The sequence below is a fragment of the Elephas maximus genome, chromosome 19 (assembly GCF_024166365.1).
Source record: "Elephas maximus indicus isolate mEleMax1 chromosome 19, mEleMax1 primary haplotype, whole genome shotgun sequence".
Lineage (NCBI taxonomy): Eukaryota > Metazoa > Chordata > Mammalia > Proboscidea > Elephantidae > Elephas > Elephas maximus.
Genome location: NC_064837.1, coordinates 22,940,834 through 22,963,514, shown reverse-complemented (window position 1 = coordinate 22,963,514; position 22,681 = coordinate 22,940,834). Strand labels below are relative to the sequence as shown.

Sequence of the window (22,681 nt, the reverse complement as noted above, 5' to 3'; positions counted from 1 at the left end):
TTTCCTGAGGCCCCAATCAGATCCTTGGGGGGAGGGGTGGGCATACCCTGCCCCTCCCACAGCTCCTCCCAGCCTAGAACATTCTAGAACACTGCTGAGGGGAAGCAGTAGCCCTCTTCACTCGCTGATGGACAGGACAGGATCTGACCTTTCTTTAGGCTCATCTCCCAACCCTGGCCCTAGGCCCCCTTCCAACTGATGCTTCTGGGCATTTTCCCCTCCCCCCATAGCTGGCACCTTTCCGGGAAAAGAGAATGCACTAGCCCCAGCTTTGCCCCTGCCAGATCCAGGCCTCTTACCTTGATTTCTACGCCATAGCCAGGATAGACGGAGATGTAGTAGAAACAGTCCAGGCCGACATCCGGGGGTGAGTTGGAGGCTGTGGGGGAGTCTAGAGAGCCCTCTGGGCCTGAGAAATTCCAGCTGCAGGGGCCTGGGAGGCAGGAAGAGACACAAGGGTAAGCTCAGCTCTAGTAAAGTAGGTTCGAATAAGGCTGGACCGTGTGTGTGTGTGTGTGTGAAGCCCACCTGTTATGATGCCTATTCTCCTGTTCTAAGAAGGAACCACCTTTTATTGAGCACCTACTATGTGCAAGCTTATCTCAACTCTCACAAAATCACCATTTTATGGATGAGGCTCAGAGAAGTTAAAATTCCTTGGGTCATGTTGTAGTTGGCAGAATCAGGATTTGAACCCCATCTATCTGGCTCCAATCCATGTGTCTCCTGCAGGCTGGCCCTTGGTGCCAAAGGGCAGGCAAGTTGCATGATGTCAGAGACAGAGGAACTTAGGGTTCCCACAGCTCCTCCATCTCCCCCCCCACAAGCCCATTTCCAGATCTGCAAGCCAGCAGGTAGCTGACCTGGTGGCTGGACTGTGGTGATGGTGGTGGTGACGATGGTGGTAGTGGTGGTGGTCTCCTCGTCATCCCCTGAAGCTGTGGAGGTGGCAGTGGTCCCCTCGAGCCTGAGCCCTGTGGTCTGGGACATGACCTCTGGAGACCAGGGCCTTCCCATGTCACCTGGACCTTCTTGGGTTAGAGTCCATGCCCTGCCAGGGGGTATAGTACTGGGCCTCTCCTCTAGGCCTGGGGTGGGCACTGCCGTGCTGGGCCCTGGAGGTAGAGGAGCTGTGACAAGAAGCGCAGGGGGCTCTGACTCCAGGTTCCAGGGGTCCTCCCTGGACTGGGGTTGAGTGGGTGCTGCGGCTGTGGCTGGAGTGGGGCTGGTGAAAACGGGGCGGCTGTCCTGGTTGGCCAGGCGAGGGAGGGGACTCGGGGTGAAGGGCGTAGGTGGGTCAGGCTGGAAGGGCTGTGCTGGCCTCAGCTCCTCCTCTCCCCTCTCCAGCCCCTCTTGTACGAATTCCTCTAGCAGCGGGTGGTGGTTGAGCAGCTTCAGGGTGGGGGCTGTTGTGATGAAGTGGATGCCTCGTTCTGGCCGCTCGGGTGTGGGGGCTGCTGTTAGCTCCCCATCTGTCTCTTCGATGCCTGGGGCCTGCCCTTCACCCATGGTTGGGGGCTCTGAGGAGAGTCCTGAAATAATAACAAATGATCAGAGGGTCTCCTCCTGCCCCATGGGGAGCAGCGTCATACCCAGCCCAGAGAGGAGGAGATCCATCTCTCTTTTGACAGAGAACCTTGGGGAGTATGTTCACTGTTGAGAATCATGGAGCTATTGAATCTTAAACTGGGAGTGAGATGATATCACATACTTTAAGGATGGTGCACAAGATATCCTTCCCCCTCCAGCACCAGAGACAGACATTGCTAATCCATCATTGCACTATTTCCTGCTATCCTGATTCTGATTTCAGAATCCTTCTCAACACAGGCAGCCATGCCTGAAACCTCAGATTGACATGACAAATAAATATTTGCCATCATTAACGTAGCTTAAGGGCCTATCTTACTGATGAGGAAACAGGCCAGAGAAAGGAAGTGATTTGCTCAGAGTCACATGGCCAGTCAGTTAAGGAACTGAGATGAGACCATCAGCAAGAGTGCCACCCCTACTACAGTGCCTTTTATGCTTGAGATTATAGGACGTTCAAATTCGTTTTCTGTTCTCAGTGAATCTGCTGGTCATTAGCCTCAGTAAAATGCTTCATGTAGTTGGGGTTTTAATTTAGATTCCCTCATAGGTATACAACTTTTTTGTTAGGGTCCCATTACATCCCATTTCTCTCATGTTTCCTAGGACAATCATTTCTTCAATCCCTCTCCCTTTTTTATGGTTCTTCTAGAGCAGCACTGTGAGTAGAATGGGAAAAGCCAAGCTCTGGTGTCAGGCAGACGTGGCTTTAAATCCCAGATCCATCACTTTGGGACTGTGCAACCTCCAGGTAAATAAACTAAACTCTCTGAATCTCAGCTTTCTCATCTGTAATATGGACTTTTTTTTTTTTGCTTAACTGAGATAATATTTGTTTCCTTTCCCATTTGCTGTATTTCCCTGAATTCTCTTTATCTTTAGGATACTAGTCAGGGTCCATCTAAGACAGTGTCTCAAAGCAGGGATAACAGCTGGACATCAGGCATGCTATAACCTCCTCTATCTGTGGCAGACATTGCTGATAATCGATTTGGCTCTTGCTGAAGCCACATGGGATTTCAGAATCCTTCTCAACACAGCTATCCAGGTAGCTACTACCAATAGATTAAATAGGCTATGGAAGATGAAACTTGTTTGCTGTCTCTGGTCTGAGGTACAGATGGCTCTGCTATTGATTATGTTTACTTGTTCAACCACAGAGCTGGAGAAATGATGCATATTCTACTTGTGGTCCACTGGGTTCCCCAGATCCTTAACTGCCAGGAAAAGAGCAGTGGATACTGGCTCCAGACTCAGCTCACACAGAATTTTGCCACATTTGAGAAGGCCGGGAGGATATTCCTGACCCTTACAGCTCTCAAAATGGCTGCACGAGGATTTGAAGGGAATCACAGCCTGGGTGGGATTAACAGAGTTTACAAGGAGAAGGTCGGTCCCTCTGCACGTCTGGTGACGGGGCTGTCATTCCACGGGCTCACACCCACCCCATGGACTGGCAGGCATGAGGAAGCAGCAGATGGCCTACATTCTGTTCAGGAGACCACGCAGCTCTGATGTGTCAGACAAATGCGAGGAGGGAGGAAATTGAGGCGGGAGGTGGGTGCAGGTCAGAGAGCTCTCCATTCCTCTGGGTAGAAGGGTCTGAGAGCCCCAAAGCCCTGAGAAACTAGAACCCCTGTCCCTTGAGATGCCCACTGAAGCAGCACATCTGTGCCCTGGCATTCCATGCTGCGCATTGGCAACACAGTGTCCAGTTAGATGCCTGGCCAGGCTCATACCCCTAGAGCAGATGGTCCACCAGTGCCCTGTGCCTTTCATTTGAGTCAGAGACAGAGGGTCCAGGCAGTGCCTGTGACATGCCAGGACAGGCCTCTGCTCTTTGCTCACCCCCCAGATGTCACAGGTCTTTGCCAGGTGAGCAGAGACTCAGTATGGCTCAAGGAGGAGGACCCCCCTCCATACACTGGAACACCCTGGAGCTATGCATTGCTCCTGTCCCCTTCCAGGATTGTCCATGGCTCCCAGGGTAGGCACCTGTAGGACTTTTCACTGGGAGAGCATATAGAGGACCTCTGTCTTGGGAAATGACCACAGCAGGCACAGCCCCTCCCGTGGCTGCCAGGTAGGTGCTGGGCAATTGAGCGGAGCTAATGGGCACCTCCCGTCACTGTCAATCGCACTGATTGTGTTATCTGGGGGGACTGAGCACTTTTTTTTAATGGGCACCTCCCGTCACTGTCAATCGCACTGATTGTGTTATCTGGGGGGACTGAGCACTTGGTTAAATGGGATAGGGATAGCATATCAAACAAGCAAATTGATTCCACAATCAGCTGCCACTTGGTCCCAGTGGGTACCACCCACTGTCAGAAAGAGTAAGATAATCTCTGGGAGACAAGCCATGTCTGGGGAGAGGGCATCTCCAGACACTGTGGTGGACTCTAGGAGGTGTCTGGGCCTGTGGCCAGGAGGTCACATGCTTCTCTCTACCTGGGATGACTGAATTCAGGAGTACAAGGACTGGACAAGGGTGGGCTCCCTGCCACTATACCCCCATGAACCCTCCTGTCCCACCTGTTGTCCTCCCCGCCTCCCCCAACCTGAGAGTGTGATGCAGGGGACAGTGGAAGGAAGTGTTGGGAGCCCAGATGCCCAGTCTCATCAGGCACTTCCTATGTGCCAGACGTTGAGTTAGGCCTTTCACATACCTTGTAGTATTTAATCCATACTGCAACTCTGTGAGATGGGTACTTTATTCCCACTTTACAGACAAAGAAACTGAAGCTTTGAAGCTGAGAGGGGCCTGGTGAGGTGATTTGCTCAAGGTCACAGAGTGGGGACCTGAGATTTGAACCTACACATCTGTCTGGCTTCAAAGTTCAAGTCTTTCTCATGTAGATCGGAGGTGAACCTGGGACCAGAGCCCAGGGGCTGGGCTCCCAGGTCCTGGCCTCTGGGACCTGGCTTAAGCCTGAGCCTAGCTGGGCCCTCTGGAAGCCTCTGGTTGGGACCCAGGGGGCACCCACACCATGCCCAAGGCACATCTGAGTCTGGGACCCAAACCAGAGACCCAGCTCCACAGTCCCACAGGGCTAGGGCATGGATCACATGGGCCTGGGTTCAAGTGTGACCTCTGCCACTGCAAAGTCACGTGAGCTTGAGCAAGTTCCTTCTCAGAGCCTTTGCCTCCTCAGCTGTAAAGTGAGCACTGTGGAGGGGTTTTGAGAGGATCTGAATGCTCTAAAGGAAACCCTGCTGACGTAGTTGTAGTTAAGTGCTACGGCTGCTAACCAAAAGGTCCGCAGTTTGAATCCGCCAGGCGCTCCTTGGAAACTCTATGGGGCAGGTCTACCCTATCCTACAGGGTCGCTATGATTTGGAATCGACTGGATGGCAGTGGGTTTGGTTTTGGTTTGAATGCTCTAAATAGTGTTGCCTAGAGAGTGAGGCTGGGCGACCTCCTGCCAGGGCCCCACTGAGGCAGTCCTCTAGGGTGGGGAGGGGGTGGCCTGGGGATGAAGCCTCTCCTCTCTGGGGGACCACGTTCCCTGTTAGGTGGTGGTATGTGTGACCCCGTGCATGTCAGCTTACCTCCCAGGCCTCAGTGTCCTCACCCTTGAAATAGGGATAATATTGCACCATCCGTGCAAAGGACAGCCACCTTCATGGCCCTGCATGTCACTGAAGGGGGGTAGAGCCATAGTCACAGCAAGACAGCCCTCCCAGGACCCCCACCTGGTGCCAGACCACGAGAACATACCCTCAGGCTGCCCCTGGGTCCCCCTCATCCCACAGCCTCCAAGTCGCCTAGTCTGGGGAAACACCCCACTCCCTCCCTTCACCACCACCCTTTCAGTGGAGGAGGCCCAGGAGCTTCCCGGCAGCCCCCAGCCCTGGAGGAGCCCGCCGCCTGGGCCCTCCCCCTGCATTAGCTCTTAAGCTATGCAAATAGACTTCAAAGGGAGCCCTGTTTAAAGTATTTAGACAAAATGAAAAAAGGCTTTCATCGGCACTAATGAGCCATTCAGGATGCCTCCCCGGGGGATTCGTTCCTGCTCCACCTCCAGGCCCTCACTGCCACCCTTGGCCCCTCTCAGGGTTTTGAGGCCCTCTCCACCCTGGCCTTGGCCTGGGCTCCCCTGGGAGGGCCACCTGTCCTGTTTGTCTGCCTCCTCTTAGCCTCTTGGGGCTCAGCTGGGTGAAGGTAGAGATGAGGGCCTGTGCCCCCACCCCTGCCAGACCTGAATCGAGATGGGGGCCCAGCCTCTGTTTGGAGGAAGCCATAATAAATGGGGCTTCTTCTTCACAGCAGCCAGCTAGGCAGGTGTTATCATCCCCAACTTACAGAAGGGGAAACTGAGGCTCAGTGAGGCCCAGAAGGCGGCCCAGGGTCACAGTCCTGGTGGGCCTGGTGTTGGAATTGGTCTGTGTGAAGGCAGAGGCTGAGGACAAAAGGTCAGGGGTTGTTAGGCAGTGCCCCTGCCTGGGGGAACCCCTGTACCAGGCCATGATTAGACTCTGGATGCCACCTCAGCATCACCTGGCCTGCCCCCTCGGTGCTAGTTTCTGCAGGTATTTCTGCACCAGACAGCCAGAAAGCCTCAGGTTCTAATCCCGAATCTGGGCCCCACTAGCTGGGTGACCTGGACAAGGGACTGGCCAGCTATCTCTGGTTCCTCATCTGTGGATTGGGTCTACCCTGGGTTTGGTGAGGGCTCAGTGAGAGACTGGCATGTGCCCCCATCTGCTAGTCCCACCCCATCCTCTGTGAGGGCAGGAGGAGCTACATGTCACTCTGGCAACCCTGTGGCGACAGCAAGCATTCCCCATCCAGGGCCCAAGCAGCTAGCCCCTCAGCGCCTGGCAAGAGGCTGGTTGGGGGGCGGGGGGCAAAATTCTGAGGTGCGGTCAGGGTTGATTTCTACCTCTCACCATGGTAGCACTAGCTCTTAGCCTGTGGGGGGAGAACAGCAGGTAGGGGCGGGGTGGGGGGACACAGAGGGGTAGAGTGGGCAGGGAGCCCACCCCTCTGGGTTCCGGAGGTTAAGCTGGCCTAGCACTGGGAGAATGAGAATTTAATGGGACCCATTTATTATCCCATAAAAGTTAATGAGTTTATTCTGGAGGTTCCCTGGCCCCTTTCAAGTTTTAATAGGGGATTAGTGAGGGCTTGGCCACTGCAGACCCCCATTATCCCAGAGCCCCAAGTGAGGGGAAGGGGGCCCTGGGAGTGAGAGCCCCTGGCCCACTCCAGAGGCAGAGCTAGGTCTCCACAGAGACAGTTCCACTGGGCCCAGCCCTGTTCTGTGTTCTGAGGGACCCCAGCTAGAGGGTAGCAGGGCCATGTAGAGCCTCTGAGGCCTGAGGCAGTTCTAGAGGCTTCTGATTCTGTGCTTTACTGAAATAATTACCCTCACAGTGCCCCAGTATACAAAGTAGGTTTGTTGCTGTTTGGCTCCTTGTATTGACAGGGGAGCAACATAACCCCCAAACACAGATGGGGAAGCTGAGGCCCACAGCTAGGAGGTAGCTTTTCCAAGGTCACCCAGAATATATGGCAGAACCAGAAGGAGTCCTCAGTCTCCTGCCTCCTGTGGCCTGGGGCCAGACTCTCGGGATGGAAACAGCTGCCATTCACTTTCCCAGTGCTCGGTTTGTGCCAAACGTGACTTAATACGTATTCTCTCATCCCCTCCTCGGTCCAGGGAGGTTTGGGTCATTATCCCCAGAGATAAAGACACTGAGGCCCAGGATGGTTAAGTAACTTGCCCAAGGTCACACAGCTAGTGAGTGCCAGAGCCTGGACTAGAACTCCGAGCTGGGTAACTCCACAGCTCAGCTCTGTCCACTGCACCCACTGCCCCTCCACTGTAGCTACTCATCTCTGACCATCACTATCTTAGGGATTCATGCTGGGAGCCCTGCAGCTCGGGGCCATGGGGAAAGAGGCCCTGGAGGGGCAGTTGTGGGGGTAGGCACACAGAGATACACTCAAAAGAACCTTCTTGTTGCCAGACAGGTGCTCTCCCCCTCTGCTCCTGCTCACATGGCTCCTCCCTCCCAAAGTGCCTTTTCCCTCCTTTGACTCTTCAAATCCTCCCCATCCTTTAAGGCCCAGCTCTTATCCCTATCCCCTCCTCTAGGGAGCCATCCTGCCTGCTTCCTCTGACCTGGGGTACTTCCTATTGGGACCCTCAGCACCTGAATGTTGAGCCTCCAATACAAAGCCTGTGGGCAGGGATCCAGCATTAAGCACCTCTCTCCCCACATCTCTGCCCACAAATATTGGCCCCTGGTGCTAGACAGTGAAGGGTGGACTCAGGGCACACAGTTTCCAAGTCAGCAGTCTGCCTGCCTGTATACTCAGAAGACTCTCTGTTCCCTGAAGCCCCTGGCCCTTGGCCAGCAGGGGTGGGCAGGGGTGGGTTCTACAGCGAGAAGATGGGCAGCCAGCCCTTGGCAGTGCCCCAGCACAGCCCCAACTGGCAATTGATGGAGAGAGGCTGCCGACATAAGCTGGTGGGTCCCCCAGCCCAGCTCCTCTATCTTCCCCTGCCACTGACCATCCCTCACCACACACTCTCACCACCCTGTTTTTCCTGATCAGCCCCTGAAAGCCTAGTCAAATCTGCACTGCAGACCTGAGTGGGGTCACCTCTTCTTGGCCATGTCCCACGCTCCAAATCTGAGCCCTTGTGAGCATCTCATTCCTCCCTCATTTACCCAGGAGGAAGCTGCGTCTGCAGGAGGAAAGGATTTTCGTAGGATCACACAGCAAACCTGGGGCAGAACTAGGACTCAGCATTGTCAGCGGCTCGAAGGGCATCTGGCCCTATCGCTCTTTGCAGTGAGCCCTCTGATGCCTCTGTCTGTCTACCACCTGTGGGCATACCTTCAGGGACAGTGCCTCCAGAGCTGCCAGGGTCAGCTACCTCGCCAGCTATCCTGGGTGGGGGTGGTGGGTAACTCTGGGTTTTGGCACCTCCAGAGTCGGGGTCTTCTTGACAGATGAGTGGAAGTATGGGTAGAAAAGTCAGACCACCCCATCCTGGTCCTGCCCTTAGCTTGATGGATCCCTCTGCACGTGTCCCTTCCCCAACCTGAGCCTCCACTTGCCCAACGGAGAAAGTATTTAAGCTTTACATTCCAGGAGCCTGTGAGCCACAGAGGACTCTGTGAATGAGAATATTGAACTCTACCATCTGGCAGCATTCTAAGTGTTTTATCTGAATTAACTCACACATTCCCCACAATAGGTCCCTGGATGACGCAAATGGTTTGCACGGGGCTACTAACTGAAGGGTTGACAGTTCAAATCCACCCAGCGGTGCTGGGGAAGAAAGGCCTGGTGATCTACTTCCATAAGGTTAAAAAAAAAAGATTACAGCCATTGAAAACCCTGTGGCATGCAGTTCTACTCTGACACATGGCATTACCATGAGTTAGAATCAACTTGAAGGCAATGGGTTTGGTTTTTTGGTTTACTCCCCACAATAACTTCTGAGGTAGGAATTTTTATTATCCTATATGAGGAAACCGGATGCAGTGAAATGCAGTTACCCAGGTCACCAGCTTAGATGTGTCGGAACTAAGATTCAAACTCAGGCTGTCTAGCCCTGGAGCAGTGCTGTCCGATAGAACTTTTTACAGGGATGGAAATGTTTTACATGTGCATGTCCACACACAGCAGCCAGTAGCCACACGTGGCTACTGAGCACTTGGAATGGCTAGTGAGACTGAGAAGATGAATTTTTAATTTTATATTAATTAATTTAAACTTAAATAGCCACATGTGGTTCAAAAAAAAAATGTTGATGAGTTGGTTCTGACTCAAAGAGACCCTATAGGCCAAAGTAGAACTGCCCCATAGTGTTTCCAAGGAGCGGCTGATAGGTTCGAACTGCTGTTTGGTAGCAGTTGAGCTCTTAACCACTGAGCCACCAGGGCTCCAAAATCATTCTACTGGGAGTGGGGTTAGTGACACATAACACTACAGCTCCAGAGACTGATCTCTTGACTTCCCTTCTAAGGAGGGAAGAAGGAGCTCTGGTGGTAAGCACTCAGCTGTTAACTAAAAGGTTGGCAGTTCGAATCCATCAGCTGCCCCCCAGGAGAAAGATCTAACAGTCTGCTTCTGTAATGATTACAGCCTTGAAATTTCTATGAGGCAGTTCTAACCTGTCCTATAGCAAACAAAAAAAACCAAACCCAGTGCTGTCGAGTGGATTCCAACTCATAGTGACCCTATAGGACAGAGTAGAACTGCCCCACAGAGTTCCCAGTGAGCGCCTGGTGGTTTTGAACTGCAGCCATAGCACTTAACCACTATGCCACCAGGGTTTCCAGGAAGTAGAACTGCCCTATAGGGTTTCTAATGAGTGGCTGGTGGATTTGAGCTGCCGACCTTTTGGTTAACAGCTGGAGCTCTTAACTACTAAGCTACCACGCCTCCCTGTCCTGTAGGATCGCTATGAATTGGAATCAACTTGATAGCAAAGGTTTTTTTTTGTTGTTGTTTGTTTGTTTTTTAAGGAGGAAAGAGGAGTCCTTGGATAGTACAAACAGTTAACATGCTTGGCTGCCAACCGGAAGGTTGGAGGTTTGAATCTACCCAGAGGTGCCTTGGAGAAAAGGCCTGGAGATCTAATTCTGAAAAATCAGTTGTTGAAAACCCTGTGGAGCACAGTTCTACGCTGACACATGTGGGATTGCCATGAGTTGAAGTTGACTTGTGGGTAACTGGTTTAAGGAGGGAAGAACCTAGGCTGGTGGTTCCTGGAAGAGTTAAAATGGGTGACAGTGTCTGCTCCCCTCCTTTGGGGCCTGGGAAAACTGGGGTTTCCACTCTTTGCACGTAGAACCCTGGTGGAGCAGTAGTTGAAGTGCTCAACTGTTAACCAAAGGTTGGCAGTTCGAACCCACCAACTGTTCCTTGGGAGAAGGATGTGGCAGCCTGCTTTCCTAAAGATTTCGTATAGGCCAGTTCTACTCTGGGGTTCGGGCTGGCTAAGTAAGAGAGGAGGCCCTGGACTTGTTTGGGTTTTCCATAAAGGCTTCAGGAAAGCTGGACCTATCAGCCATTCAGTCCTTCAGTGAGGGTTAGTTAGAGTTTTCTTCCCTACCTTGGCCCAGCACTGGTGTTCTGAGGGGTGGGAGTTTGATGGGTAATTTTGGGAAATGGGGCAGAGCCAGCTCAGGAGGACTTTGGATGGGTGGAGGACAGCCACAGGCACTTGGCCTCATGTGATTTGGCCCAGGATGGGGCCAGGCTGTGTGAATGGTCCATGGGAATGCCTGGCAGTGCCCTGTTGACTTGCCCCTGCCATATTATCCGGTCAGGAGCACAGAGTGCAGGCTGGCCACTGCCTCAGGGCTATGGGGGGCAGCCTCAGAGCAGCTGCCTGGCCTTGGGGGCAGGAGGACACTCACACTTATCAAACACCCTATGAGCCAGGCATGACCTAACAGAGGGCTGTCGTCCCACAGCGGCCACCCTCAGAATAGCTAGGAATCGCTATTCTATACTTTACAAAGAAACAGAGGCTGAGAGGCAAAGTAAATCATCCCAGTTCATGCAGAAGGCAAGTGGCAAATAAGACGTTTGAACTGGATCTGTCTGTTCCATAGCCTGGGCTCAAAATTTCTACCACTTTGGGGCATCTGGGGTCTTAAATGCCAGCAAGCGGCCATCTAAGATGCAATAATTGGTCTCAACCCACCTGGAGCAAGGGAGAATGAGGAAAACCAAAGATACAAGGTAAATACGAGCCCAAGAGACAGAAAGGGCCACATAAACCAGAGGCTTCACCAGCCTGAGACCAGAAGAACTAGATGGTGCCCGGCTACAACCGATAACAGCCCTGACGTGGAACACAACAGAGAATCCATGATGGAGCAGGAGAACAGTGGGATGCAGATCTCAAATTCTTGCAAAAAGACCAGACTTAATGGTCTGACTGAGACTGGAGGGACTCCAGAGATCATAGCCCCTGGACCCTCTGTTAGCCCAAGACTGGAACCATTCCCAAAGCCAACTCTGCAGGCAGGAATTGGACTGGACTGTAAGACAGAAATTGATACTGGTGAGGAGTGAGCTTCTTGGCTCAAGTAGACACATGAGCCTATGTGGGCAGCTCCTGCCTGGAGGCGAGATGAGAAGGCAGAGGGGGACAGGAGCTGGTTGAACGGACAAGGGGAACACAGAGTGGAGAGGAGGAATGTGCTGTCATATTAGGGGGAGAACAACTAGGAGTACATAGCGAGGTGTGTATAAGTTTTTGTATGAGAGACTGATTTGAATTGTAAACTTTGACTTAAAACACAATAAAGAAAATTGTCTTTTTGGTAAAAAAAAAATTCTACCACATTGGGTTTCTGCTTTGTGTGAGCATGTTTGTGTGTGCGTGTGTGGGTGTATGTGCATTTGTGTGTGTGTGTGTGCACGTGCATGTGTGGGTATGTGTGTGTGTGCGTGTGTGTGTGCACACACACGTGTATGTGCAGGTCTAGACACATGCATGAGGCCAAGTTCTGGCCACCCCCAGAACCTGGCTTCACACAGTCCTCAAGTCCAGAGAAGCCCAAGCTCCCAGAGGAAGGGCTGTGCTTCTCACTGGGATGGCTGTTGTGCCCCCTTCTTAGACCTCGCCTGACCCTTCCCAAGGGCATCTGGCCTTACAGCCCCTTGGGCTAGGAGACGGGGGTGGCTTCTTGGGCTATGGCTGGGCAGGGCTCTCTTCTTCCCACTGACCCCTCTCCTGAGGCTGTGACCAGGGGCCCAGGGTAGAGGGAGCTCCCAGCTAACAGCCACATTCTCCGCTTTCCAATTTAAAATCTAATACGGTCTCACCACTGCAGAGCTGGGGGCTGGAGAGGTGATTAATGAGGCCTCTGCTATGGCATCACCTGCTGCGTTCTACACCTTCCTCTGCAGCCCTGTGTTCCCCCTCTTGCTGGCCTGCTGGCCTTGAAGATCTGGGGTCTTGGCCCTGCCCTCCCACTGTTTCTGGGCAGGACAGGTGGGCTGGGGGCTTGGAGTAGGGTTTAGGGGAATGGAAGGGGCTAGCTTTGGAGGTGGAGGCAGTGCAGTTGACCTCAGCCCCTGGGGCAAGCTGGCGGGGTCAGGCGGAGCAGTGGGGGCCACCTTTGGCATCACCCCCACCAATCTGGTAACTAATCAGCCTACTGTACCCCTACCCTGATTATGCCAGCTCCAGTAGTGTGGTCAGGACAGGGGTCTAGATAGGGGTGGAGGTGCGGTGCTAGACCTCCTTCCTTCCCTACCTGGAGGGAATTCTGTCCATCTTTTTTGCTACCCTCAGGCCCCACAGTCCCTTCTGCCTGCTGTGTAAGGCAGGAGATGGAGGAGCAAGGGAGCTATCTGCTGGTCCTGAGGTAGAAGTGTGCAGTGGGTGGCCAGAGGGTAGAGGCCCGAGCTGGGTGTTCAGGTCAGCCTCCCCCCAGTGCCAGCTGCTTACCACCACCTTATCAGCAGCAGAGACCGTAATTCTCTGAATGGAAAACCTTGGAAATGTCAGCCGGGACTGCATTCTCCCTGGAGCCAGCATGAGGTCCAGCGCAGCCCAGCCCAGCCCAATGGTGGAATCAGTGGACTGGACTTGTTCTAGGGAGGAACAGCCACCCTTCCCTCCTCTGCTCCCCAGCCTGGCTCCAGACACTCTTCAAGGACAGCCAGTGAGCCCAGCAAGACAGTGCCATAGGTGCCAGGGCTCAAGAGCAGGTACTTTCTTGTGCCCCAGCCCAGCATCTCTGGGCTGCTGCTCCTTCCTAGTTCTTACCCCAAGATTCAAAAGCCAACACCATTGAGGCTGCTCCCAGGGGCTATGTCCACCTCTGAGATGAACTAACAGCCCAGGGACCCCAAGATTCTGTGGCCTTTGGTCAGGTGAAGGGGCTTGTTCTGGGTGCCAGGGCCAAAGTCATCTTCCTGCCTTTGTGACCTTTTGCCCTGTGGCTGCCTCTTGTCAGCTGTGCCTGGGAAGAAATGGATTAGGGAAGCTGGGCTGGGGGTGGAGAGGTCCTTAACCCAGACCCCTGGGCTGCCCTGACCCTTAATGCTGAGGTGGACTCTGGTCGCCCCTCCCAAGGAGGTCATTGGGGTGTCTATTCTTAGGTGAAAGCTGAGGAGCTTTTGAGGCCTTGTCAGGGCCCTGACTCCAGCATAGTAGATAGAGTTCAGCCACTTACAAGCTGTGTGACCTTGGGTTTGTCCTGCCCTCTCTGGGCCTGTTTGGCTTTCCAATACTTAGTTTGTGGATTTTTAGAAAGTCTTTGGGTGGGTGGGGCAACGACATGGCCTCTTTATTACTGATGCGCAATGCCTGGTGGGCAGGGGTAAAGGTAGGGGCGGGGGCTGGCAGGATGAGGGCACAGGCAGGCACTAGACCCCAGGCTCCTCATCTCCATCTGTTGGCTAATATTTTCCGAGCATTGGAAGGTCGGGCTGTGTGTGTGTTTGTATGAGAGGGTACGAGTGTGTATGTGTGCATGTGTGTGTGTGTGTATACTTGGTGGGGGTGACGGGTGGAGGTGTGAGGAGAAGAGGGAAATGTAATTGTGAGCACCTACTGTATGACTGTATGACAGGCTCTGCGCAGGGCCTTCACTTACACCATCTGATTCACCCTTTCAATCCTACAGATAGAGGCTCAGAGAGCTGATGTGACCCGTGGGAGGAGGCCTAGCTAAACCCAGGAGGCAGACCTGGAGCCATGTCTGCCCTGCCAAGCCTAGGAGACAGACATAAGGACAGACACAGAAACAATACAGCCCTGAAAGCAAGGGCAGCCTGAGCCCAGCAGGCAGGCACACCCTCTGAGGGGCCTGGGCTGCCTCCCCACTTCGTCCCTCTGTTAAAGCCCCTCGCACTGTCTACCCTACCCTCTCCTAGCTATTGCTAGGAGTTTCCAGGGCAGCTGGACCAGTGGTGGGGTGAGACCTAGGGTCCCCAAGAGCTCTAATGGTGGCTTTTTGGCCAAGCTGAGCCTCAGGAGGGGCCTGAAACCTTTCCAGGAAGTGTAAGAGCAGATGCAGATGTCCTTGGGTGTGCAGCCTCATCCAGGTGTGGCTTCCTCCCCCTTTCCTGACACTTTGAGTCCCTCCTTGCTCCTTTCAGCTTCCAGGGGGGCTGGGGGAGACCCAGGAGCTTCAGCTTTACTTTCAAATGGCCTGGGGAGGAGTCCCTGGAGCCTTGGGCACTGCCAGATGCTGGGGGCTTGGTGCTGGTGCGGGGAGGGCAGTCAGGGACCTTCTCCCAGGCCTAGGCAAGTGGGATGGAGCCTAACCTGCCTTGAACCTGAGCCCTGTACCTGTGGAATAGCCCAGGCTTTTCTTGCCTCCGTGGTCTTGTGGGGCTGAAGGGAAGCGCCTTCTCTTGCCCAGCACCCCAGCCTGTGAGGCTCCCCAGGCTTGGCCTGTTCCCTCCACTTCCCTGGCAAGCCTGAGTGGGGGAGGGGAGGGGTGCAGAGCTGCTAAAAATAGCAGCAGCAGCTCCAGCTAGAGTCTCCTTGAGGGGTCAGTGGAGCCCAAGATTGGGGAGGAAGAGAGTGGAGGGGCTTTGGGGTGGGGGAAAGACCAGCCTGAGCTGGGATCTGCTGAGCCTACCCCTAGGGCCATAGCCCCTGGGATGCAGAGACAGAGGCTTCCGAGGACAGAAGGGCAGAGATCTGCAGTGACTTATGGACACAGACACCCAGGGGTAGGTGGACAAGCCAGACAGAGATGCACACAGACATGGCAACCTGTACATTTGCGGCTCCTTCCCCCTCAGACCCTCGGGAACACTGGATGGACCCAGCTGTTCAGCCCCTAAGCCCTTAGGTCTCTCCCTTGCCCCAATCTCACCTTGATCTCCAGCGACCACTGAAGGCTGGGTATGTGGACACCTTGAATTGAAGAGGGCTAAGGCCTGCCCCCTCCATGTTCCTCTGCTTGAGGCCCAGGACAAGAGAGGGCCAGGGGGCAGGAGAGAGGCAGGACCAGGAATGCGGGCACAGCAGGGACCAGATTCAAGGCACCACCCAGTCAACTGGGGCCTCAGTAACACTGCCTTGCCCCCGTCCCTTGCCCCCAATCTGAGCAAAATCTATTTCTGAGCTGAGGCTGGAAGGCAGAGAGGAAGACAGGAGGGAGCTGGCAGGACCAGTAGGGCAGGAGAAAGGCCTTGCCTGGAGATGGCAGAACTGAGTGTGCCCTGGGGGAGGGGAAGGGAGTCTGGCTGAGGAACTGCATGCATATGTCATATTTGTCCTATCTTCTCATCTACCTTCTTTGCCCTCAAAAGAAGGTGACCCCATCTCCCCCAATTCCTCTGACCAGCCAGAAAATAGGGCCTCATGACAGGAGGAGGCCTGCCAGGTGCTGGACCTGATGGTTGTAAATGATCTAAGACAATGCCCATCAGAGTATCAAGCAGCGGAGGCTGTGAAGCACCCTGAACCCCAATCTTTAACCCTCTGCACTGTCAATCTCACCTCCCTGGGCCAGCTGGTATCCCCACCCCTCTCCTGCCACAGCAGCCCAGCCCTGGGCTCCTCTAGCTTCTGACGGAGCCCCTCAGTGACTACCTGACCAATCAACCCCTCTGAGTGCTGGGTAGCTCTGGCTGTCAAGAACTCTTGCCTCACGTGGGAGTTCTGGCTTCTTCCCAGTCACCACGCCCTCTGATTTCCTTTGATTCTAACGCTGTTCCACGGAAGAGGTGAGATAGGCACCATGAATTTCTGAGGAAACCGAGGCACAGGGAGGTGACACGATTTGCTCAAGGTCACTCAGCCAACAAGAGCCCTGGGGTCCTGGCTCCCTGGCCAGTGCTCCTGTGGTCCAGTTCTTCCTTTGGGGCTGCCTCCTCCTTTCTGAGAACAAACTGGTTCCCTCACACAGCCTGATACATCCCCTGGAAGGCTCTGGGACTCCCTGGGCACCCGCTGGCTGGTGGGAGGGACCCAGGCCAGTCAGTCAGCAGGTGGCTGCTTGGGGGACAAAGAAGTTGATGCTCAGCTGCTGGCCTTGGAGGGAGGGAGAAACTATGGGTGTGTGTGTGTGTGTGTGTGTGTGTGTGTGTGTGTGTAGGGATCTGTTGGGAGGGGGAGGGGCAAGGTCTGGTTCTGTGCCTTTAACAAGGACCCTGCCTGCTAACACGGATAAAACGATAAAACGGCATGCAAATGAACATCTGGGGGAGGGTGTACTCAGTGGTTCAGGCCCTTTTCACAGGGGCCTGCAGTTCTGCCCTCCCAGCCCAATGATCAGCTGGAGGGAGGGTGCTGAGCCTGGAGACAGAAGCCTTTGGGGAGGAGAGGGATGAGGGACTGAGGGCAGAGGCTGGGGTTGATGCCAGGGTGTCAGCGTTCCTGTTGGGCTGCTGAAGACAGCACTGGGACTCACTGCGTGAGTGCGGCACATAAGGGGTCCTTGCATCTGCTCTGCTGTATTGGGCGCTAGAGGGAAACCCAGACCCAGTAGAGAGGAAAAGAGTTGTGATGGAGGAGGACACCCGGACACTTTTCGGGCTCTCGAAGACTCAGAAGGTAAACTCTTTTGCTACAGATGGGAAACTGAGGCCCAGAGCAGTCCTTGGCCAGAGTGTCGAATCATATAGCTGCTATTTGGCATCTCATTTAATTAAAACCAGAGAGTCCTTGGTCTAGCTAGGAAGGCAGTCACAGCTGAGGCTATTAAGAAGGCAGCTTCCCCTCCAAACTCAGTTCCTTAAGGGCAGAGATGGTGTTGTATTCCTTCCTAGCAAGACACCTGGGATGTTGAATGGAGAATGGATGGGTGGATGAAGGATGGACAGGCTGAGTTCCTAATGGTGATAGAGAGCACCACTGGTGTTTAGAGGACAGAGGGTGTCCTTTGGGCTGGGTGATCAGGAAAGGAGGCGATGGGAGAACTGAAATAAGCAGAAGGACCCAGGATGGCATTCCAGGTAAGGAAAAATGGCTGAGCAGAAATGTAGAGGTTGGACCAAACAAGGCATGCACAGGGTCTAGGATTCACCCTAGCATCCTCACCTGGTCTCCCCATTGTCCTCCTTGTCATGCCTACTCAGTCCCTGCTCATCTCCTGGCAGAGCTGCTTGTTCCTGCTGGGCCCAGCCAGGACCTCCCACTCCTGCCCCTTCCCGCCAGCCAGCCTGCCTGCAAGCAAGCTGCAGACTCTGCAGCCAGAGACCTGGATTGTTGTTGGAGAAGCAGCAAGTTTGTTTGCTCCAGAGCCCGCTGAGAAATCTCGACAATCAATGGCCAGCAACACTCTGCTGGCGGCTGTGGCATCGATCCTCCCCTCCTAGGGCTGAGCTGGCAGGTAGGCAGGTGGAGGGAAGCCCACCCCTGCCCAGGAGCTGAGATGCAGGCAAGCCTGAGCCTTCCCACCTGGGGGCTGAACGCTGGTAGGGGCTGGGGAGCGGCATGGGGCAGCCCAGGATGCCAGAGCAGGAGTGACTGTCTTTCTCATTCACCAAGGCCTCCAGAGGTTGGGAAAGTGGGAGTCACCCAAAGTCACCAACCTCTGGGCTAAGACTCCAGCAAGGACAGTTCACCTGAATCCCAGCCACTAAGCACTGAGCAAGATCAAAGGTCCCTAGCATTTGACTGAGGATAGATATCAGGCAGGTAAGCAACTATCATCACTGGAAATGGGTGCTAGAGGAAATTTAGAGGCATTTCTGTCTTGAGACTGGCTGACAACATGAACTTGAACTTGGCCTATAGAATGCAGATAACTTCTATTTCATAGAGATGATATGAGGACTAAACAAGCTAATGTATATAACGCACTTAGTACAGTATCTGGTACACAGTTAAAAAAAAAACAAAAACTAAACCCGTCACTGTCAAGTTGATTCCAACTCATAATGACCCTATAGAACAGAGTAGAACTGCCCTATAGGGTTTCCAAGGATCAGCTGGTGGATTCAAACAGCCATCCTTTTGGTTAGCAGCCGAGCTTTTTAACCACCACACCACCAGGGCTCCGGTACCTAGTTGGTACCTAATAAATATTTACTATTATTGTTGCTGGAAACCCTGGTGGCATAGTGGTTAAGTGCTATCTATGGCTGCTAACCCAAAGGCTGGCAGTTCAAATCCACCAGGCACTCCTTGGAAAATTTATGGGGCAGTTCTACCCTGTCCTATAGGGTCGCTATGAGTTGGAATCGACTCGTTGGCAATGGGTTTGGGTTTTTATTTTTTTTGGTTTATTACTGTTGCTGTTATTATTATTACTTGGATAGTGATACTGTCCTGGGTTCTGATCTTCCTGTACTGAAGCTCTGCCCCAGGCTGGAGTAGACTTTCTATTTCTGAGTGTAAAAGCCACAGTGAGTGATTTAATCTCTCTGAAACTCAGTTTCCCCACATGTAAAGTGGGGATAATTAGTCTCTTGTGAAAATCTTGACATGTGAATCCCCTGGGAGTCCTAGGGCAGGCATCACACTTCAGTATATATTTCAGGAATGAATGAATGAATGGTGGCAGATGGATGTACCCCAGGGCTTGCTCTTTAGGACCTGTGAAAAGTTTGTGAACCTGAACCGTGATGGTTCTGAATGATTCCCAGGTCACCACCTCTCCATTCAAGGGCATACCATGCTCAGAATTGTTCCCAACATTCCAGGTTGTTCCTTCCAAGCTGGACCAGGGCTAGTCCAAAGCTGAGGTGAGGGGCCTATGAAGGCAGAAGAAATGGGGTTACCCCCTCTTTACCCCAGTCCTTAAGTTCATACATGACATCTCAGCCAGCAGAGGTGTCCGGTGGGTGTTTAGTGTGGGTGCTGTGAGAAGGAGTCAGGAAGCCTGGGCTCCAAGCTTAACTCTGCCGCTGTCTTCCTGCGCAACTCTCATGAATTTATTCAACACGTATTTAATGTCTACACGTGCTAGGCTCTGTGCCACTGGGACACAAGCAGTGGTGGCACTGTGGGGTGGCTGAGGAGGAGCTTTAGTCCTCTCAGAACGGCCAGCAGCAACCCACCCCCAAGCCACCTCCAGCTGACGGCATGACAGCTTAATATGTGGAAGGGAAAAACGAAGTAAAGGCTATAATTTACAGTTGGGATAATTGGCCAACCGTTAGGACGAGAGGAAAATCCTAACATACAATCTGTGTAAAAATAGCGTGCTTTCTACCCAAATGCACCTTCAAGATGCCATGAGCCTTCCTCCCTATTCCAACCAGCCAGCTAACCCTCGACTTCTCCCGAATTAGGTATAGGGGGTGAGGAAGACAGACTTTGTACCCTCCTTTCTGAGTTCAGCCTTGTTGCTGGGGAGAAGCTTCAAGCAACCAGGTGCTGATGACCCAACGAGATGGGTACCCTGATGCAGGAAGTCAGGACATGGTGGAGTACAGAGGAGTGCCCTGATTCAGATCAGGAGAGGCTTCCCCTGTGAAGCCACGTAGTAAATGCCCCATAAATACATGCTGAAGAACTGCATGAATTGTCAGCTAAGCCAAAACCTGAAGCATGAGATGGAGAGAGCCAGGTGGGCTCAGAACGGGGAAGAATTTCAGGCAGAGGGAATGGCAAAAGCCCACAGGCTGTTGAGAATGTGGTTGGTTTGGGGAACTGAAGCTGAAACTCTCAGCCTGGCTGGGTGAGTTGGCTTCCTGAACCTGCTGCTTCCCTGCTGGAATTGCAGATTCAGGTCTGGAAGGGGCCTTGGAGACCTCCTAGTGCCTTCTTCCCACCTTCCAACTGCTGACCAGGGCTGGCAGCGTTGACTCCCATAGGAGCCTCTTGCATAGAGATCCTGGCTCCCTCTCCCTGAGGCAGGCCAGTAAGCTGGGGATCCAGAGATCTGCCTGACTGACAAGCCCTGTAAGTCCCTGTTGTGCTCCCTGGCTTGGGAACCATGGGCTTGGTGTAGCCTTACATCGAATGCTCCAGAAAGTAGAGGAACAGAAGAGGCAGGAGCTTGCCTGAGACCACATGGGGGGAGCCTGGGCTTCTAACTGTCTGGGCTGAGAGGTTCCTTCGCTAAAGTAACCCCAGTCTGTAGACCCTTTTCTGTGCCCTCTTTTCTTGCTTTGGGGGTGGGGTGGGAGTGGGTTACAAGCCCTGCCTAACAGCTCTGCCAAGTGGGAGTGCAGCATCTCTGAGCTGAACTGGGAGGCTGGGGCCTGGTGGGATTGTTGTCCTTGTTGTTAGGCGTTCTGGAGTCAATTTCAACACATACGGACCCCATGTGACGGAGCAGAACTGCTCCATAGGGTTTTATTGGCTGTAATCTTTACTAGAGCAGATCACCAGGTCTTTCTCCTTTGAAGCTGCTGGGTGGGTTCAAACCACCAAACTTTTGGTTAGAAGCTGAGTGCTTAACTGTTGTGTAACCAGGTGTCCTCCAGTGGGACTAAAAAAAAAAAACAAAACGCATTGCTAACCCTATAGCACAGAGTAGAACTGCCCCACAGGGTTTCCAAGGAGCAGCTGGTGGATTCCAACTGCCTACCTTTTGGTCAGCAGCTGAGCTCTTAACCACTGCACTACCAGGGCTCCCTAGTGAGACTAGGAGGGGCTTAAGGAAGCAGGCTTTCAGATTTGCCCCCCACCATTCAGGCAGCCATGGGAGGGGATGGCAAGGGAGAAGAAAGAGGCTTAGTTTCTAATTAAGCACAGTTTCCAATTAAGCCCAGTCTCTTTTGTGTCTCCTTGCCTCCCTTTTAACACCCCAAGGCCTCCCCAAGGCATTTTAAGCTACCACCCTGCTGAGGAGGCCGGGACCATCGCCAGGGCCTGCCAAGCTTAATGGGCTTAGGCCGGTGAGGGGCCATAGCCAGTCTAGCCTTCCCTTCCTCCCTATTGCAGACTCAGGGTCCTCCAGTCTCCCTAGAAGCCCACGGGAGCCTCCTATCCGCTACGTCAACCCCTAAGGCTCTGAGTGGAATCCAATCTGTCTTACGTGGGCCTTTTCCCCAGCTCCCACTTCATAATCCAAAGTGCCAGGCTGAGGGACAGGGAGCAGGGTCTGGCGTTAGCTTTAGCTGCAGCCCTAGACTCAGGAACGTGCCATAAGAACCTCCGCACGCGCTGCGTCCGCAGGAAACAGTAATTACCATTTTAGGTTAAGGCAGCCTGGGTTTGTTAACCCCCGCAGCACTGGGGATCCCGGAGGGCAAGCCCTCCTCCCCCTTCTCTCCTTCCTCCAGGCCTCCCCTCTCAGATACCCTTTCCCAGTTCCTGGCAGAGTGAGCAAATCCCACTTGCCGTCCTCTTTTCCCCCTTTCCGCCACACACTCAAATGGAGCTCAGAGACGGGGAGCAGCGTGTCGGAGGTCACACAGCCAAGGAGGCAACCTCCGCTCCTGGAGACGCAAGTCCACCCCAGTCCCTGCTTCTTCCACCCTCACAATCTCCCCAGGCCACATTCACACATGCAGAGTTTAATTAACTTTATTGATATTCAGAAATTAGGAGAATGACTAAAGGTAATTGCTCATTAAAAATCGTTAAACTGACACAGCAAACACTGGCACGGCACCGCCCCTCCCATCCTGCTTCCTTCACCACCCAGTGGCAGGGCCTCCATGGGAGGGACCCTCAGGTTTGGGGGATGCCAAGCGGCGCACGGTGCCTCTTACACCAGAGGCTAATGAGCTCAGGTGATTGCGGGGGAGATAGGGGACTGAGCTAGCAGGGTTAGGCTGGGCCTAAGGCCATCACGCCCTCGCCCTACAGCCTCTGGCTCCCCAGCCTCCCATGGCTTTTGGGCCTGGCCCCGGCTGCATCCTGCTGCCTGCGATGCAACCTGCTCCTTTCGTTCTGTGGCCTGCTCCTTCCTACCACGGCCTGTGTGTGAGCAGAGCCCCAAGGACCCTGTCGCATGGCCTCAAGACTGCAGGACGCACGCTCGGCCTCAAAGGCCCACCATCCAAGGTCTTTGCTCCTCGAGGCTTGTCTTCTTGAGGCTGAAGCCCCCAGGAGCTGGGAGATGGCTGAGTGCACCTCTAAGCCAAGATGAGAAGGGGCATCCCTAACCAGCTCTAGTGGCCCATCTCCAAGGTCCCAGCCCTCTCACCTGTCGGGGTTCTGACCTGGCCCTGTGGGGCCTCTTCTTCTCCACTGGGGAGTGGATGATCCTCGAGATTGTCCCCAGCAGGTGCATC

The 22,681-nt window shown here is 53.7% G+C and overlaps 1 protein-coding gene across 1 annotated transcript in view; it reads right to left on the bottom strand.

Moving 5' to 3' along the window:
- Positions 1-22,681, bottom strand: part of SEZ6 (seizure related 6 homolog) — a 46,924-nt gene that overhangs the window by 21,789 nt on the left and 2,454 nt on the right. The window contains exons 3-4 of the mRNA XM_049861324.1: positions 864-1,532; positions 300-433 (exon numbers count right to left, since the gene is read on the bottom strand). Of these exons, the coding sequence (XP_049717281.1) occupies positions 300-433; positions 864-1,532 (803 nt within the window). The remainder of the gene's footprint in view (positions 1-299; positions 434-863; positions 1,533-22,681) is intronic.